At 41.1% G+C, this 20,672-nt stretch overlaps 1 protein-coding gene across 1 annotated transcript in view; it reads left to right on the top strand.

The window, feature by feature from the left end:
• The window catches only part of LOC139408541 (GDNF family receptor alpha-2-like), an 83,266-nt gene extending 62,967 nt beyond the window's left edge, over window positions 1–20,299 (top strand). Inside the window, exons 6-10 of the mRNA XM_071152550.1 lie at window positions 15,697–15,806; window positions 17,184–17,324; window positions 17,515–17,699; window positions 18,521–18,568; window positions 19,394–20,299. Of these exons, the coding sequence (XP_071008651.1) occupies window positions 15,697–15,806; window positions 17,184–17,324; window positions 17,515–17,699; window positions 18,521–18,568; window positions 19,394–19,528 (619 nt within the window). The 3' untranslated portion in view covers window positions 19,529–20,299. The remainder of the gene's footprint in view (window positions 1–15,696; window positions 15,807–17,183; window positions 17,325–17,514; window positions 17,700–18,520; window positions 18,569–19,393) is intronic.
• Window positions 20,300–20,672: the final 373 nt, after the last annotated feature.

The raw sequence follows: 20,672 nt of genomic DNA, 5'->3' as shown, positions 1-20,672 counted from the left end.
TTATCATAATTTTTTTTTTTTTTTTTACATGCGCATAAGGCATATGTTTTGTCCATTTGCAATATGATTTAATAGGATGTCAAAAGTCGAAAATTTGATTTTTTTTTTAAACTTTAAAAACTAAAAAAAGTGCTTTCTGGACCGTTTTTCGAAATTGTTTCGATTTTTAGACAATTAATCATGTGTAAGAAGTGTATGAATATACTTTTGTAAAATGTTATTATCATAATTTTATTTTTTTTACTTGTGCATAAGGAATATGATTTGTCCATTTGAAATATGATTTCATAGGAAGTCAAAAGTCAAAGTCAAAAGTCAATTTTTTGGGGGGCCAAAATTGACTGAACTGATGAACTCGGGACGGCCGGGCAGTGATAGTTGTTCATTTCCATCACTTGTTGTGTTGATTTCATCATGTCCATTTGGTGATGTTTTTTCACTATAGAATCATATTGCAAATGCGCGTGCAACTGGTAACCGGAAAAAAAAAAATGATGATTTCATTATGTCCATTTGTTTATGTTTCCTTACTTTTTCAAAGTCACTGTGCATTTGCAATATGTTTTAATGGGCAGGTACCATCACGAATTTGTCATGCTCAAAATTCAAACTATACTTTGCTCAAACTATACCTTTGTCAACTTGTATTATCATAATATTTTTTTTGTTTTACTTGTGCATAAGGCATATGTTTTGTCCATTTGCAATATGATGTCATAGGAAGTCAAAAGTCAAAGTCAAAAGTAACGATTTTCCTCCGTGCAACTGGTGATCTGAAATGTGCAACTGGTGATCTGAAATGTGCAACTGGTGATCTGAAATGTGCAACTGGTAACCCCCAAAAAAAAAATGTGATTCTATGTTTCCTTACTTTTTCAAAGTCACTGTGCATTTGCAATATGTTTTAATGGGCAGGTACCATCACGAATTTGTCATGCTCAAAATTCAAACTATGCTTTGCTCAAACTATACCTTTTTCAACTTGTATTATCATAATTTTTTTTTGTTTTACTTGTGCATAAGGCATATGTTTTGTCCATTTGCAATATGATGTCATAGGAAGTCAAAAGTCAAAGTCAAAAGTAACGATTTTCCTCCGTGCAACTGGTGATCTAAAATGTGCAACTGGTAACCCAAAAAAAAAAAATTTGATTCTATGTTTCCTTACTTTTTCAAAGTCACTGTGCATTTGCAATATGTTTTAATGGGCAGGTACCATCACGAATTTGTCATGCTATAAAAATCCTGCAGGAATGTGAAATTGACTGGCCCGATGAACTCGGGATGGCTTTGCAGTGATTCTGGGTCATCTCAATCGCTCGTTTGGGTTGATTTCAGAATGTCGCTTTTGGTGATGTTTTTTCACTATAGAATCATATTGCAAATGCACGTGCAACTGGTCACCCCAAAAAAAAAAAATTGATTTTTTTTGTTTATGTTTCCTTACTTTTTCAAAGTCACTGTGCATTTGCAATATGTTTCAATGGGCAGGTACCATCACGAATTGGTCATGCTATAAAAATCCTGCAGGAATGTGAAATTGACTGGCCCGATGAACTCGGGATGGCTTTGCAGTGATTCTGGGTCATCTCAATCGCTCGTTTGGGTTGATTTCAGAATGTCGCTTTTGGTGATGTTTTTTCACTATAGAATCATATTGCAAATGCACGTGCAACTGGTCACCCAAAAATAAAAAAAAATTGTTTATGTTTCCTTACTTTTTCAAAGTCACTGTGCATTTGCAATATGTTTTAATGGGCAGGTACCATCACGAATTGGTCATGCTATAAAAATCCTGCAGGAATGTGAAATTGACTGGCCCGATGAACTCGGGATGGCTTTGCAGTGATTCTGGGTCATCTCAATCGCTCGTTTGGGTTGATTTCAGAATGTCGCATTTGGTGATGTTTTTTCACTATAGAATCATATTGCAAATGCACGTGCAACTGGTCACCCAAAAATAAATAAAAATTGTTTATGTTTCCTTACTTTTTCAAAGTCACTGTGCATTTGCAATATGTTTTAATGGGCAGGTACCATCACGAATTGGTCATGCTATAAAAATCCTGCAGGAATGTGAAATTGACTGGACCGATGAACTCGGGATGGCTTTGCAGTGATTCTGGTTCATCTCAATCGCTCGTTAGGGTTGATTTCAGAATGTCGCTTTTGGTGATGGTACCTCACTGTTTAAACATATTGCAAATGTACAAGAGTCAAGTGGACAAGAGTCCATCAGTCAATTAGATATCATTCTGACACCAAACTGATACAAACTGACACCAAACCCACTTTTTCCAACTCGTTTAGTAACCAACTATTACATACTTCAGAGCTGGCCCAAAATTCACAACGCCTTCGGTTCAAACCATAAAAAAACCATAAAACACGTAGTTACGTTCTAGCTGCGGGTCCATTTCTTATGTTATGTGTTGGCCTAGCTGAGGCGACCCCGAATCCCAAGTTTTGGCTCGATAGGTCATTTGGTGTCCGAGAAAAACCCTAATTGGTGCTGAAAATCCACTTTTTTCCATGCCTTGCTACGGGGTCCTTGAACGAGCTATCGGACAGAAACGTTGGGGTCCGTCTCTATGGGCCGAGCCGGTTTCAATGCACCTAGCCTTGCGTCTCTGAGACTTTTCTAAACGTCGTCATTTTTGTGATGGTCAAAATTAATTGAAGGTATTGCAAATGTACGAGGCTGTTTCTCGGTCCGAGAACCGTCTAGAGCCACGTAACTCACCACGCACCATCGACCGGAGGTCTAGAACAGGTTTCTAAAGTTTCGGAACTCTAGGTCTGACGGTTCTTTTTTAGCTCGAACAAAGCTAACTATTGCAGCCACTGTCTGTCTCTACGCACCCCAATACGTCCCTCCATCCAAGTTGTGTTTTAGTGTGATTTTTTTTTCCTTTGATTTTTTTTTGGAAAAAATGACTGATTTACAGTTCATGGGGGTTGCCTAATCACACATATGAAGTTTTGGAAAGATCAGACTTTTTTAACCCCTCGAAACAGCCCCTGAGACACCAATTATGGCACTTCTGGTTGGCACAGGAAGCTATAAATCAACACATATCCTCATTGGGGTATGTTGTTACAGAATCCTGAGTTTTAAGTCCTTACGTTAAGAACTGACTGATTTACACAGGGTTGAATGCACTATGTCTGTCAAACTGCAGGCAGGGTATGGGTAAACACTTTTAGGGGCATTTTAACCACTTCCGGTTGGTCCAGGAAGCTCAGAATCAACACAGGTAGACCTCATAGTGGCCTGATGGACTGGTACCGAAGACAGGTTCATACGGCATTCATAACCCATATAGACTTCAGGTTGAAATTAGGGGTGCAGGCAATGTATTCCTATGGGGAGAGATGACACTGTAATCTGTGAGATCAAAAAACACTGTTTTACTGTTAAGGGTTAATGCCACACGGTCAAGGTTAGGCTTGCACGGATCGGGAGGACCTTAGGAACATTCATGTGGTGGAATTTTTCTTCTCACCTAAACGGTTCTCTCACTGTCACTCAAAAGCAAATGACATTGTGGGGCAGGCTTCATTTTGGGCCTACTTTTCTAATGGTCGTTGCGCTTAGACCGAGCGAGCTACGTTCAAGCGGGATAGCTCGTTGAACTCAGCACAGTCTGGAGACTATGGTGATGCCATTTTTTGTGTTGATTTCAGAATGCCATTTTGGTGATGGTCCCTCTCCGTTTAAACATATTGCAAATGCACAAAAGTCAACTAGCAAGTCAGTGTCCATCAGTCAATTAGATGTCATTATGACACCAAACCCACTTTTTACTACTCATTTAGAAGCCAACTATCACATATGTCAGAGCAGTCCCATAATTCACAGCGCCTTTAGTTTAAAACATAATAAAAAGGTAAAACACATAGTTACGTTCTAGCTGCGGGTCCAGTTCGGACATTATGTGAAGTCCTATGTGAGGCGACCCCGAATCCCGAGTTTCGGCTCGATAGGTCATTTGGTGTCCGAGAAAAACCCTAATTGGTGCTGAACGTTGGGGTCCGTCTCTATGGGCCGAGCCGGTTTCAATGCACCTAGCCTTGCGTCTCTGAGACTTTTCTAAACGTCGTCATTTTCGTAATGGTCAAAATGAATTGAAGGTATTGCAAATGTACGAGGCTGTTTCTCGGTCCGAGAACCGTCTAGAGCCACGTAACTCACCACGTACCATCGACCGGAGGTCTAGAACAGGTTTCTAAAGTTTCGGAACTCTAGGTCTGACGGTTCTTTTTTAGCTCCAACAAAGCTAACTATTGCAGCCACTGTCTGTCTCTACGCACCCCAATACGTCCCTCCATCCAAGTTGTGTTTTAGTGTGATTTTTTTTTCCTTTGATTTTTTTGGGGAAAAATGACTGATTTACAGTTCATGGGGGTTGCCTAATCACATATATGAAGTTTTGGACAGATCAGACTTTTTTAACCCTTCGAAACAGCCCCTGAGACACCAATTATGGCACTTCCGGTTGGCACAGGAAGCTATAAGTCACCACATATCCTCGTTGGGGTATGCTTTTACATAATCCTGAGTTTTAAGTCTTTACGTTAAGAACTGAGTTATTTACGGAGGGTTTAGTATGTGTGTGTTATTTCAGAAAATCATAGAAAATCACAGAAATCTCGCAGAGCTCCGCAGCACACTTTAAAAAGATTCGTATGAACACCCTGCAACTGGATCTGTAACCGTTGAAAAAAAAACCCGCCTATTTGTGAACATCACAGATTGGTCATTGTTCCGTTTCTCTTAAATGACGATAGATAAATGGCTGGTTCTTTTTTTATTGACACCGGAGGCTCCTTGACTTTGACCTGAAGTGGAAAAATAATTTCTCTATTTCCATTTTGGACCTTTAATCCCAGAAAAACGGCCATAACTCAAAAACCGTTGAGGCCTAGACGCCATCTTGTTCGGGGCCAACTGCCCATTATGCCAAACCTACGCTCACCAAGTTTCGGCTTCAAAATATTTTCCGTTTTCGAGATAAGGCCCCGTCGTGATTCGTGATGTTTTGCCAAATTGCCATATGATTCCGTATGCCCTCTTGTGGGAATTTCCGGGATAGCGGAAAAATGGTCCAAAACTTGTTTATTTTATAAAACGGAAACCGAATGTCCGACAAAGTTCATTTGATGACTTCCCGGTAGGTCTGGCCCTACCGCACGGCCCGACGCAGACCGCGAATTTTACAAACGATTTCGGACGTCTAGTAAGGGACCGTACATTTGCAATATGGACTTTTTCACTGATCATACACGAAATGCCGAAATGTTCCCATAGTTAAGGTATGAACCTATTTTTTTTAAACGTCTTATAAAGTTGGTTTTGTAGCATAAACTGAAAATGTGATATTTTTGACTGATATTAATATGTCTGTTTGTTTCATATCTGCAAAGTAGTTCAAAGGCTGTCAGTTCCACTTTAAGGCCTACCTTCATTACAAGGGTAAGGCTTGCACTCATCCATTTTAATGAAGGGATGTAGCTGTAGAAGTCAGATCTGGTATCCTTCAACATGGTTAGCCTCGTTAATTGTCTAATAAAAAAGAAAAACCCACACACTGCTCTTGCCAGTATCAGCCTTTTATTTTCTTTCGCGTTATTAGCAAATGATTCCCACACGTATGTTCTCAGATGTGTGAATGGTTTTCCTATTTCTAATAATATGATTTCAAATGCAGAAAACATCTCAACAAAATGTAAACAATTTGCTAATCCTGTTTTAGTATAGAAATTACAATCCATATGTACAAGTGCATTGGACATCCCCACAAGGCCAATACTAATCCCATCATACAGTATGTCTGCATTGGGCATTCATGCCATAAATAATCTCACATCAGTTGTAAGCAATGGAACCAAAAGGGTAGAGCACGGATAGTGGAGGCCAGAAAAAAATCCCCTGGAGAGTGACCATTGTGAAGGGTCACTTTTACGTGGGCTGCAAAGTCGCCATGTAATGTATGGCTGATCGGGCCAGGGTGCAAACCCTAATCAAATGACACTTGTAGCTAGCATGCCAACCACTGGAGAAGGAGGACAGTGAGTGTAGCAGAATGAAGCAAATCAGCACAATATTGCAGGAGGGGATCCTCCCGCAGCTGAGATGCTTACGGTATTCAAGTATAGGTACATTTATAATAGAAAGGAGACACTAATTCAAGTATAAGGGGGATGACATCACATCACAGTTGCTACTAGAACTCACCTCTACTAGTCACACCCCTTTCACCTCCCACTACACTGACAGTATAAATCAGCCGCTGACTGTTTGATCTGAGTCAATGTAGCAGAATGAAATACCCACAAAATGAATTCTGTGTGTGCTAGATTGACTCAGTTCACACAGTACACTCTGCTGGCTGCTGAGATTGATGAGGAAAAGGAGGTGGTCAGTTAATGTAGCAGAGGGGTGAGTGTGCTGAGGATGATGAAGAGAAGGAGGACGTCATTGAGTGTAGCAGAGGGGTGTGTGTACTAGCACATGAGCTAGTTTCAAGCAGACGACCATAGTTCCTGTGCCCAAGGAAGCGAAGGTAACCAGCCTAAATTATTACCGCCCTGTTGCACTCATGTTGGTAGCCATGAAGTGCTTTGAAAGGCTGGTCATCCCGGATACCCTACACCCACTCCAATTCGCATACCACCCCAACAGATCTACAGATGATGCAATCTCAATCGCACGCCACACTGCTCTTTCCCACCAGGACAAAAGGAATACCTATGTGAGAATGCTGTTCATTGACTACAGCTCAGCGTTTAACACCATAGTGTCCACAAAGCTCATCACTAAACTAAGGACCCTGGGATTAAACACCTCCCTCTGCAACTGGATCCTGGACTTCCTGACGGGTCGCCCCCAGCTGAAAAGGGTAGGCAACAACACATCTGCCACGCTGATCCTTAACACTGGGGCCCCTCAGGGGTGCGTGCTTAGTCCCCTTTTGTACTCCCTGTTCACCCATGACTGCGTGGCTAAACATGACTCCAACACCATCATTAAGTTTTTTGACGACACAAAAGTAGTAGGCCTGATTACCGACAACGATGAGACAGCCTATAGTGAGGAGGTCAGTGTGGTGCCAGGACAACAACTTCTCCCTCAATGTGAGCAAGACAAAGGAGCTGATCGTGGACTACAGGAAAAGGTTGGCCGAACAGGCCCCTATTAACAACGATGTGGCTGTAGTGGAGTGGGTCGAGAGTTTCAAATTCCTTGGTGTCCACATCACCAATGAACTGTCAAGGTCCAAACACACCAAGAAAGTTGTGAAGAGGGCACGACAACACCTTTTCCCCCTCAGGAGACTGAAAAGATTTGGCATGGGTCCCCAGATCCTCAAGAAGTTATACAGCTGCACCATTAAGAGCATCCTGGCCGGTTGAATCCCCTCCTGGTATGGTAACTGCTCGGCATCTGACCAAGGAGCTACAGATGGTAGTGCGTACGGCCCAGTACATCACTGAGGCCAAGTTTCCTGCCATCCAGGACCTATATACTAGGCGGTGTCAGAGGAAAGCCCAAATAATTGTCAAAGACTCCAGTCACCCAAGTCATAGTCTGCTCTCTCTGCTACCGCACGGCAAGAGGTACCGGAGCGCCAAGTCTAGGACCAAAAGGCTCCTCAATAGCTTCTACCCCCAAGCCATAAGACTGGTGAACAATTAATCAAATGGCCACCCACACTATTTACATTGACACCCCCCCATTTGTTTTTACACTGCTGCCACTCGCTGTGTATTATCTATGTATAGTCACTTTATCCCAACCTACATGTACAAATTACCTCGACTAACCTGTTCCCCCGCACATTGACTTGGTATCGGTACACCCTGTACTTAGCCTCGTTATTGTTATTTTATTGTGTTACTTTTTATAATTTTTTTACTTTAGTTTATTTGGTAAATATTTTCTTAACTCTTTCTTGAACTGCATTGTTGGGTAACGGCTTGTAAGTAAGAATTTCACGGTATTTAGCGCGTGTGACAAATTCAGTTTGATTTGATTTGATTTGACAGGTGAGTGCCAGGCTCTTTATCAATTCATCCTTCCTCGATTATCACCTCTTCTCTCATCACCTTCTTCTCAAATCCAGTTGGAGAAGAAGGTCAGAGTGGAGGGACCTTGTACCTTCTCTTCCAATACAGTTGCGATACAATACAGGTGAAGAGATAGGATGCGAGTAATTAAAGAAAGACAAAGTGAGACAAAGCCCTAGTAGCCATCGTGTGGTGATGTCACCTGACCTGAGACCTAAAGTATTGTTATCCTAGCCCAACCAAGATAATGTTTTTTGTAGAATAATGGATTCTGCTTCGTGGGTATGAAGTGCAGTTGTGGACAGGGGTTGCATCCTAGGTCAGCCATACAGGGATTGTTATACCTACACCAATGATCAAGGACATCAGTTTCTGCTGCAAATATGTGCAATACCATCAGACATCATTAGCGTGACAACCAAATAAAACAGGCAAATAATAAATGTTCAATGACCAAAAAATACACAATACTAAATTCAAAGAATCAACACTTTATTTAATATTATACAAAGAACGCCTATGTAAATGGTTAGTAGGTTTAGACATCCATCTCCAAAATAAGAGATGAATAGTTAAATGAATAGTGTCTAATACAAATAATAAGCAGAATGTCAGGGCTGGGCTGGAACAGAAACCTGCTGTCATGACTGACCACGAGAAACCAAATAGGTCAGATCAGATTTGAAATGAATAACTTCAATCAGACCCCATTTCACCCATAGAGAGGGGAGGATAGTACTAGTGGGGATTGACACTCACGCCCTGTTGTAAACAAGGGAGAAGATCCAGGTCTGTGCACTCAAAATTCACCAGAGGAATGTTCTAACAGAACTTTTCCCTCTGAAACTCTAACACTTTCAAAAGCAAATACTGGAACAATATTTTGAACGTAGAACGTTCGATCAATAGAACACTCTTGTGATTTTGTTTGTTATTTGTGCTGTCCTTAAAAGTGTTGTAAATGAAATACTGTAACTTGTAAGGTATACCCACTACATGGATGAAGCTTCCATACTATGGGTTGTGCAAGTAATTTAAAAATGATGAAAGTGTTTTTGTTAAGAGAGGGATGTGATTTGAGAAGTTATAAGAGATAATTGTTTTCAATAACTTTGCACAGTGTGTAATCACTGCCCCGGAGTGAGGTCAGGGAGCATGCCAGCTTGCCAGAACCACCCCTATCGAGCAAAAGGTATAAATGACGGTTTAACGAATTAACACATCGAACCAGAAAAAAAGCGTGAAGTGGCAGCTACACGTTTAAAATGGTTTGAACTTTGAATCTCAATACGAGGTGGAGGCAATAAAATCCTCTCCCGGACAATCACTGGTACGGCTGATTAGCTGTCCTAAGGAAGGTATATTCGGAAGTGAATTTAAGTATGACCATCCTGTTACTGTGCTCAAACCATCGTATTATGCTACTATCATCACACCACTGGGGAACCATCGATATGTCTGGCTAGCCTATCTTCAAATAAGTATCTTCAAGAGCGAATGGAAGGAAAATCAACTCTGTAGTTCTGTTCAAGACTACATGACAAGTCACCGGATACCGGACAACAGCAGAAGAGTAGTTGGAACCATTTCGGACAATCAGAGCCTTACAAGCGTCCCCGCGTAAAGGCCCAACCCCCTTTCCAAGGCCGCCCCGTTCACCGAGAGATCCCAGGTGATTTCCAGGCATTTCATGTAAATACATTCATGACTTCTTGCTCAAAGTGGGTGGCGGTTTGTGTGCAAAATATTTGGTTATTGTAGGTGAGAGTAGTTTCTGAATGTGGCAATGTTAAGTGTCTCTGTCCCTCTTTCCCTCTTCATCTGTTCTTTAACAAGTATCCATAAGCTGTAGACCACACTACCTACTGAGAGAGTTTTCATCTGTATTCTTTGTAGCCGTTTACATAACACCACAGTCAGAGGCTGTCACTAAGACATAATTGAATGAGCTATATTCCACCATAAGCAAACAAGAAAATAAGTGCATCGATGACGTCGTCCCCACAGTGACCGTACGTACATACCCCAACCAGAAGCGATGGATTACAGGCAGCATCCGCACTGAGCTAAAGGCTAGAGCTGCCGCTTTCAAGGAGCGGTACTCTAACTGGGAAGCTTATAAGAAATCCCACTATGCACTCCGATGAACCATCAAACAGGCAAAGCGTCAATACGGGACTAAGATGAAATCGTACTACACCGGCTCTGATGCTCGCCTGATGTGGCAGGGCTTGCAAACCATTACAGACTACAAAGTGAAGCACAGCCAAGAGCTGCCCATTGACATGAACCTAACAGATGAGCTACTTCTATGCTTGCTTTGAGGAAAATAACACTAAAACACACATGAGAGCACCAGCTGTTTCGGAAGACTGTGTGATCACTCTCTCCGCAGCCGAAGTGAGTAAGACCTTTAAATGGGTAAACATTCACAAGGCCACAGGACCAAACGGATTACCAGGATGTGTTGACCAACTGGCAAGTGTCTTCGCTGATATTTTCAACCTCTCCCTGTCCGAGTCTGTAATACTAACATGTTTTAAGCAGACCACAATAGTCCTGTGCCCAAGAACACTAAGGTAACCTGCCTAAATGACTACCGGCCCGTAGTACTCACGTCTGTAGCCATGAAGTGCTTTGAAAGGCTGGTCATGGCTCACATCAACACCATCATCCCAGAAACCCTAGACCCACTCAATTTGCATACCGCCCCAACAGATCCACAGATGATGCAATCTCCATTGCACTCCACACTGCCCTTTCCCACCTACACAAAAGGAACACATATGTGAGAATGCTATTCATTGACGACAGCTCAGCGTTCAACACCATATTGCCCTCAAAGCTCATCACAAAGCTAAGGACCCTGGGACCTTGGGAATTTAATAACATTTGATTTTATTTGATGTTGTCATTCCATTAGGGACCTGTTTTCAGCGTATTATGTCTCCAGTCAATAACCAGTGCAGAGTGTGTGTGTTTATCCTGTGTTCCCATTTAATTAGATAGTAAATAAACAATTAAACCAATTTCTGCAAGGAGATGCAAGGAGGTTATGACTGTTCAGAATGGTGATATTATACGAGGATATGATTAATAAGTTGACTGTTTATAGATGTGATAGGTAAACCTTTTAGAGTTTAATTAGGGAGATGGTAACTCTTTATTCATAAAGAACCACTCTCATGGTGCCCCAGATCCTATTGAGTCAATTGTTTCATGAATAATTTAATCAGTTAACAATTAAACATAGTTAGTTTATTAGATAAATACTGCACACCCAGTAGCTAGATCTCTAGCAGCAAGGTTGGCCATGCATATTCTAGGTCTATGCATTGTTACTTTTAACAGTATTTTTGTAGTCCTACAACCAATTCTAGCAGTAAAGCAATTACATATTTAATCCATTGGAGATATACCCTTCAGTCTCTTCAGGACTTTCTCTGGGACCTTCATCCGCAGACAGGGTTTAGCAGCTTTCACAGGTCTCTGTATCTGAGGTTAAGAAACATAGAAATCAGACCAGGACTTGCTTCATTATTCTCAAGTGATATAATAAAATGTTATATTTTGTTGTAGTAATAGTTCTCTCTCTGGGACTGGAAACCTGTTAAATAGCTCCTAGCTAGGTAGCTAACATCATTGTTTGTAGCAAATTAAACTAATGTTGGATGGCTGTCTATCCTATTTACATTATATGTTGCTAGCTAGCTGATGTTATCACTTACCCATATGCTACACATCATCTTTGCACCACCACCTCCTGCTGCTAATGTTACTATCCATGCAGGCAATGCTGCCCGATGCGATGCTTCTTTGGGAAATCTATAAACTTACATTTTCTAAAATAGATTTGCTCAGGTCGCAAGGACCAACCCACCCATTAAAAATGTGGTCAAAATGCAAATTTTGGCTTAGAGAAAACAACTAGAATAAGCTAGCTAGCTAGTTGTTTACAAACACATCGGAAGTTCTTTGGGGTTCTAGGGTTCATTTCCTCTCCTCCTCAAAAAGCTGTTAAAGCTGAGCTAACTCTTTTGGCGGCCTGACCAAATTCACATAGAAATGTGAGTTATAGATCTGTCACTTTTATTGAAAACAAGTCCTAAGAAGCGGTAGATCTGTTCTATGTGCACTATTTCAATGTTTCCCGTTCTTGGGTTTAGTTTTTTTGTCTTTTACTTTTGGTTTTGTACACCAGCTTCAAAAAGCTGAAAATACAATATTTTTTGTTATTGAAAATATTTCACAGCAGTTTAGATGGTACAATGAGTATCTACACAATGACTGCTTGTTTTGTCACATAAACTGAAACCATTAGAAATGTTGCAACCAGGAAATGGCGGAGTGGACTGTGAGACTGAGTGATGGGACGATTGATAACTGTGCTCCAATTCAGTTTTCAAAGTACTACTGAACTAACACATAATAATGCTTGTTGCAAAGTAAACATTATCACATGATCAATGGCGTCCAAAGCTTTGTTTGATCATGTGGTTTTTCAAATCGTGTTGCAAAATGCAAGATCCCACTGATTTCAATGTCGTTCCGGTTCTATCTTCGATTCCAAGCTGCTTTCAAACACTGACCTCTACTGGTCACCGTACTTACACATTTACATTTTTTCATGTAGCGTCACCTGAATGGTAGCAGGTAGATTTGGGGTTCAGGGGATCAGAACACTCAGACTACAGGGAATGGGGTTGAATCGTTGCAATATTTAGAAAATTGTTTTATGTGACACCACACTTTCTGCACATTGTTGTTTAAACAGTTCGTTTTATTGAGAAAAGTATAAGCTTCTGTCTTAAGCATCCTATATAATGCCACTGATTCAGTTTTTGACAGTAAAAAAAGGAATTCAAAACAAAAAAAGGGAAGCATGATGGAAGGTGCAACCCTGTAATGGTAACTGATTGGAGGCTACTAAGACTCATAACTAACTGCTGTGCCATGGCCATTTTATGGATATTGTGGAAAAACATATACTTTATATTAACATCGCTGCTTTTCATTGCTGACCAGAAGATGTCACTCATGTGTATTGTGTTAAAAGCTCAGAGTAATGAACCGTTTTTCAGCACAATTTGGTGAAAGCCCAAAAGGCTTCAGAAAGCCTCAGTTTCCCATGACTAGTGAGAATGGATGGTGTAGGAGTAGAGAGTTGACTTTTCATGGGGTTGAGACTCTTCAACAGTCATCTGTACAAAACGAGAGAAGGACTCAGATTAACATGGAACCGTAAAAGATAATAACATGACATGTTTTTAAAATGTGCAAAGATAGTATTGTAGTTTAAGGGTTCCTTAGATGGTGGATGGATGACTCACTTTGTAGACAAACACTGAATGAATACCGATTACAGTTTTGCTGATTTAATGATGAACCAGAGAGGAAGAGGCCCAACATAGAGGAAAATCTGTCTCCTCCAGCAGGTGGTGTTTTTTGTAGATTCGCCCACCAAGCAAGGAGTTTTTGTATGGAGGTCAATGAGAGAGTGCGAATGGCTTATAAGCAAAGTTTTGAATATTCAAAAAAAGGTTTACAATAATTAGATATATCCACCAATCCAAAGAAAGGATAGGCGGGAGCTAGACAGCTCGCTGTGCCGTTGGTGGACAACTACTCCCATTGTTATGGCAGTGTCGTATCTGTGACTATCATTTGGGGTTTCTGTACAGCACTTTGAGATATCAGCTGATGTACGAAGGGCTATATAAATAAATTTGATTTGGTTTGATTTGATCATTAAATGTGAAGACTGTTATTTTCTCAAACCAATTCTCTGTGTGTAATTATTATTAAACTAGTCATGTAAACTTTAATTAACTAGGAAGTCGAGGCACCAAGGGAAAATGTTTATACAGTCTCTATTTCCCGAATCGACTCTCTATATTCATTGAAATGCTAATCCATTGCACATGAACGGCCGCTCATTCGAAAATAATTTACGCCTGTATGTCGTTGTTGTCTTCTCTGTTGGAATCGCCGGTTCGTCTGCTGGAGAGTCAGTTCATCAGATAGTCTCTGGTTAACTTCCCCAGAAGTCACTATGTCTTTCGTAGTTGTTGCTTTTTCAGTGGCTCTGGATAGTGTCTGTTATAATGGTTACGTCAGGCGTACAGATGGTCGTTGCATAGAATAGATGCTTCGGCGGTTGTCAGTATTCTCGTACTAGACTTACGTAGTTTCCAGCGGCAGACTGGTAATTCTATGTCTAGGATTTGCTCTTATTCTGTAGTGATCGATAGTCTCAGAGTTCAACCATTTCCAGCCGTGTGGCCAACACTACACACTGTCTGGTCTCCTGGGCCTATAGAGTTGTAGTTCTTAACCATTTCAACATGTAGCGTCAGCGCCATATTTTATGGTCTAATGTAAATTTTGTCAGGAGTTGATTTTATGGAGAAAAGGGTGGTCCATGACGGCAACGTAATGTCTATGCTCACATGGGCGTGGCCAATGATTTGGTTAACTTTATATGAAAACCCATATCACATTACATCTTTTCACAAATAGTTTCATGTTTAATCACATATGTTTCACAATATTTAGATGTAAACCCATAATTAAGAAGTATACACAACCAAAGACACAGTAATGAGTGTTTCTTGTCCTTCATGAGATCACCAAATGAAACAAACTCGTCATGACTGTCCCTTAAGTGTCCACAGACCACTCCCACATTCTCAAAAATAGAAATATTGTTTAATTATTCAAATTTTTGATGTCCAAGGGTCTCTCTGTGTTCCACTGTTTACATTCCAATCTCGAACACTACAGAGCATAGAGGCAGTATATTTTACGACTGCCATAAAACAGCCGACTTCCCGCTCTCCCCCTCTACGAGAGAGAGCACGCTGTAGAGTGGACCCACTGTAACCTGATCCTTCAGATCGTCACAGGGGAGTTATGACAGCACAGGGACATGTAATCTTGTCAGTATATCCATAATCTTTGGATGAACCGACCACAGTTACAAGGTCATGTTTAGATGGGATAGCGTTTATGTCAAAATTATATATTTCTTTACATGTATTTTAGCTAACCCTTTAACTAACTCGAACCTAATTCTCCTAACTTGCTATGTTAATTGTCCTAACCTGCTGCATAAGTTCTCCTAACCTGCTACGAAAAGTGAATTCTGACAAATGGTATACCATCTAGTCTAGTCAAAACCCAGTTACAGCCATGCATTAACTCAACCATTTTCTATTCTATTCCAACAATTAACTAACATACAACTAATCAGAAAAGTGCAAAGTAGTTTCTAGGTAGATCATTCATTAACATTACAATTCAGAACAACTGATTCACAATATCTTAGAACTATACAACAGTCACTTAGAAAACAATATATCCCATAAAATAACCCTACAGTATGATCATAGACCGTACTGCAAGTAAAATGGTAAAATGACCATGTATTTGGTATTTTATAAGAATCCCCATTAGCTGTTGCAAAAGCAGCAGCTACTCTTCCTGGGGTCCACACAAAATATGAAACATAATACAGAATGACATAATACAGAACATCAATAGACAGCTCAAGAACAGCTCAAGGACAGAACTGCATACATTATGTTATGATGAAAATGTAAAATGTGTCTGTGTGTGTGCATGTAGATCAAGACTGGCTGATTTCCATACGAACTGTCAGATGACTGGTCACTCCATCACCAGCTGTCCCCATGATAACTACCATGGCTGCCTCATGGCCTACGTAGGCCTTATTGGTGAGTACACACATGCACACACACAAACACACAAACACACAAACACACACACACACACACACACACACACACACACACACACACACACACACACACACACACACACACACACACACACACACACACACACACACACACACACCTAGCCGAAAATCTGTTGATGTGCCCTTGAGAAAGGCAAATAACACAAATTTGCTCGAGGTGCACCGTAGTACTATGGCTGACCCTGTAAAACAACACATTTCACTGCACCTGTGTGATGATAAAAGGGTAAATCCATTTGAATTCAATCACTTTTTGACATTATCCTGTTTGATTTCAAGGGACGTGAATGCCAAAACATTCTGTAGAATGTACTCAAAGTTGACCTATTTTGCATCATCAAAGGTTTTTGTGTTGTGGACGCTATCGGTTGAGACACAGCATGCTCTTGAATACAAGATGTGCGTCATTTCAATCATATAAATAGAATTCATTAAATGGATTCCTTCCTTCAGACCACTGCTGGTACGCACTTGAAATTTAAATGACTACCACAAAGATGGCCGCCGGTCCACTCAACGTCGAATGTCAACTTAAATGGTCATGTCTGTTCAATTATCTGTATTTCTATGATTTCAAAAGGTTTCCTATGGAAGCTTGACAGTATAATTTAAAAACAACAGATATTCCCATTCAAGTCAACATTCTCTGATGTGTGGACCTCCAACCGTCTTTGTGGTACTTTTTGAAAGTCAAAATGTATAATTTTTTCCCATTTTATCAGCCAAAACATGACACCCACCATGTATTCAAGAGTGTGTTGTGTCTCAACCGATGTCGGGCACAACACAAAAACCTTTGATGATGTAAAACATACAACAACATATGGGAATATGAAAAAATCTGAGTTTAGGCGTGTTCAGATAATTGACATTTAGGTAAAAAAAATACATATATATATATATTTCTATATTTTTGAATTTAATTTTTTTTATTATTATAATTTTTTAATAGTTTGACAACCCTGTTTGTAAACTTTTATATGATATAAATCTCAAACGTTTATCTTTTTCAGTGATGAGACATGGATATCACATGGTACGGTGGGGTATGAAAAATAGATCAACTTTATCTCTTGAATGTTTTGACATTCAGGTCCAGAAAGTCACATTCAGAGCACTTCTACAATGGGTTAATATGTATGGAATGTTTTATTCAAATCAAAAGGGGTGCTGTCAAAAAAGTATTGAATTGAAATGGATTTACCCAAAACATCAGAATGTTTTTTACACACACTTTCTCCATATTACAGCAATTTGATGGAGAGTTTTCTATCCCAGCAGAAGTGTTCTTCAAACATACTCCTTACTATCACCCCCCTCCCTCTCTCTCCAGGGTCTGATGTGACTCCTAACTACATGGACAGCAGTCCCAGTAACAGCACCATCTCTCCCTGGTGCTCCTGCAGAGGGACTGGCAACCAGGAAAATGAGTGTGACGCCTTCCTCAGAGACTTCACACACAACACCTGCCTCAGTGAGTGGAGTGCCACACAGTGTGTGTGTGTGTGTGTGTGTGTGTGTGTGTGTGTGTGTGAGAGAGAGAGAGGTCCCTAGGTGTTTTTTTTTAAATAACAGTGACCTAGCTACAATACCTGCACTCCATCTTGCCTCTCTTAAAGTCACAACCTGTATATTCTCTCCTTTTCTCCTGCCTGTTTTTGTAGAGAATGCCATCCAGGCATTTGGCTATGGTCCAGAGGGGAGTGTACTTCCTGTTATAGAGTCTTTGGCCACGCCCTTTCCTCCCATACAGCCACCACTCAACTCTAAGCCCGCCCCCTCGCTCCATGCCAATGAAATCAAGCCTCAGGACAGCACCTGTGTCTTCTCAACCTGCGCCAACCTTAAGGTGTGTGTGTGTGTGTGTGTGTGTGTGTGTGTGTGTGTGTGTGTGTGTGTGTGTGTGTGTGTGCGTGTGCGTGTGCGTGTGTGTAGTGACGTTGGTTCAGGTGAAGTAGTGTATCTACTTTCATAGCGGATATTGGGCATAATCAATTAATTATTTAATTATTTGAAATATCTGGTCCTGCCGCTCTATATATAAGTCTAACTGGAATGGAGCCTGGAGGGGGGAATGCACACACAGAAATAATACACAAAGGTAACAGTGTGAAATAGAATGGAATTATTCATGCTATTTGTATATGTATACGTACATGGGTGTGTACGTGTGTGTGTTCGTGCATGATTTTGCGTGTGCGTGTGTATACTGTAGTGTATGTTTAAACTGTCAGATCCCTGCAGCTGGGAGTCTAATCCCAGGACTGCTGCCTCCTGCACAGAACTCCTGACATTCAGACTGATCACGTAGAGGGCAGGGGGAGGGTGTGGGGGTGTGTGTGTTTAATAACGTTAACTAGTTATTTCTCTCTCAGTTTTCTGCTCTCTATTATTCTCTTCATTTCCTGGCCATGAAAACAGCTCTTCTTGTTCTGAGAAGAGATAAGATCTGATTGGCTCTTCCAGCCAAGTGACGGGCGTAGATATGCTAATGAGACCCAGAGAGGGGCTGATGGGAGAGGGAGATAACTGGAGATACTGACGTGCGCACAAGAGAGTGAGAGAGTGAGAGAGAGAAAGTATAGGATACATTGCATGAGTCTGGTGAGTGTGTTGTTGTTGCTCATGCTGTGTGTAAGTCAATACTGATGGTGTATGTTTTTTTTACAGGATGGAGAACAAAAGTGCATTCCCTCCAATGACTTTGAGTGTGAAGAGGTGAGTGTGAGTGTCTGTGCATTAGTGTCTGTGAATTTGTGTGTGAGTGAGTGAGTGTGTGTGTGTGCGTGCATGTGTTTGCATGTGTGTGTTTGTGTGTGTGTGTGTGTGTGTGTGCTTGCATGTCTGTCTCTGAATAGCAGGTTGTATGAAAGCAACAAATTTGACATCAGTGTCTGTTGTAGGTGTTTTTGAGACACTATGTTGCGACTCCTGCTGCGACTCCTCTTTCATTAATTCCTTAATGGTTTCGTTAAGGGTTAAGGTTTGGGATAGGGTTAAAACAAAAACAATTAAGTCTACCACTGGGATTGAACACACAACCCTAGGAGCCAGAGTTTGTGGCTTATACCCATCCACCATCCCTGTTCACAATGCTTTAGCAAAACCCAAGCCTACTTGATGGTAGTAGCGCTCAACGTTGCCCCTAGTGGGGCATCTCCCAACATCCTCTGGAAATGGATGGATGTTCAATTTCAAAGTGAATCTTGAGCAACCTGGCTGAAATCACTCCTCCTGCTTTGTAACATTCCTCCATATTCTGTCCATTTTGCATATCTAGTTTACTATTCTCTGCATCTCCATCTACTCTGTCCATCAACTATCTTCATCACTCTGTTCATCCATCCATCTATTCACTCATAACTCAATCCTGTCTTTCCCCTCTTTCTCTCATCTTCTCTCTCTCTCCTCAAAACACATTTACATCTTATGTTTAATTCTTTCTCCCCCTCTTTCACTTATTTCTCTCTCTCTCTCTCTCTCTCTCTCTCTCTCTCTCTCTCTCTCTCTCTCTCTCTCTCTCTCTCTCTCTCTCTCTCTCAGGCGTTATTGGCACAGGGTTCTAAGGGAGAAGAGGGTAGAGCCCAGCACTCTGCAGCAGCCCCTGGAACCCTGATTGTGAGAGAGTGTGTGAGTGTGTGCATGTCCATGTTGGGGCTTCTGCTCCAGGCTCTGTAGTACACACGTACACTCCTGACTGCTGACCTCGAAACCCTGTCCTCGGGGTCAGACAGGAAGCCCAAAAGCCACCCGCAGGAAGTTCTGTGACATCACATCCTCCACTACCATGTCAAAACAACAACATCGACAGAAAAACTGAGCGAAGATGAAAGCAGAGTCGAAGAAAGGAGGAAAGGTATTGGAGAGGAGAAGTGATGAGATGAGATGAGGAGGAGACGAGAGAGAGGACAGAGAAGAAACTGGCACTCATTCTACAGAGAGACAAAGAGAGAGAGAGAGAGAGAGAGAGAAGGAGACAGACACTGGATGGATGATTCTACACATGCCCTGTCCTATCCTCCCACCCTGAACACTGTGGACTCTCAGGTCTGCATTACCACCCTTTGTCTTGGTGTTTCTGAGTGTATAGACACTTTGGCTGAGACGGTAGTTCTGATGTCTAACTGATAGAGTGCAGAATGAGTTGGCGAAGTGTGCTGCCAAAAGACGCACTTCCTAAAAATCTGATGGGACACTGCACCTCCAGAAATTCATCCTCATATGCATTTTAAAATAAACTGTAAACAGGGTGCGAATTACGGGGGAGACGGGGGGGGGGGGCTCAGCTCACCTGAATGAGACGTTAGCTCCCTTAAATGCAACTAAAGTCAAACTTTAGGGGGTCGCTAAATAATGCTAATTTAACTATTCTCCTATTTGTTTAAAATGCAGTGGTAAATATGTTTTACAGTGGTAAATATGAGAATAAAAGCTTACAAATGAAACAAACACCCCTATCTCTCTGTCATGGTTTAAACCATTTATTTCTATGTAGAGGCGCTGTCCACTTAGTACTGCTGAATTTTGGCCTCAGCTGAGCTCCTTTACGCATAGATTTTCCTTTGTACTTCCTTATTTGAGGAAGTCCTTGATAAAAAATAGCCTTTATTCCAATGCATTAGATTTATTTGTTGATTTATCATTGTTTGCTTTTGTCGGTCAGCTGTTTAGAGCGCTCATTGCTTTGTTTTTCAGGTGCGTGTGGGTACTGGTGTTCTCCGTGCCACCCGTGGCCAGAAGTACCAGACCATTTATTTAGCTTTATTATTTTCTATCAATATTTGTTTTCTTTCCTAGATCAGCTGATGATGGTCAACAGTAT

Source organism: Oncorhynchus clarkii, chromosome 5 (assembly GCF_045791955.1).
Source record: "Oncorhynchus clarkii lewisi isolate Uvic-CL-2024 chromosome 5, UVic_Ocla_1.0, whole genome shotgun sequence".
Taxonomy (NCBI): domain Eukaryota; kingdom Metazoa; phylum Chordata; class Actinopteri; order Salmoniformes; family Salmonidae; genus Oncorhynchus; species Oncorhynchus clarkii.
Note: the sequence above shows the minus strand (reverse complement) of the source record. Positions and strands in the feature narration are given on the sequence as shown.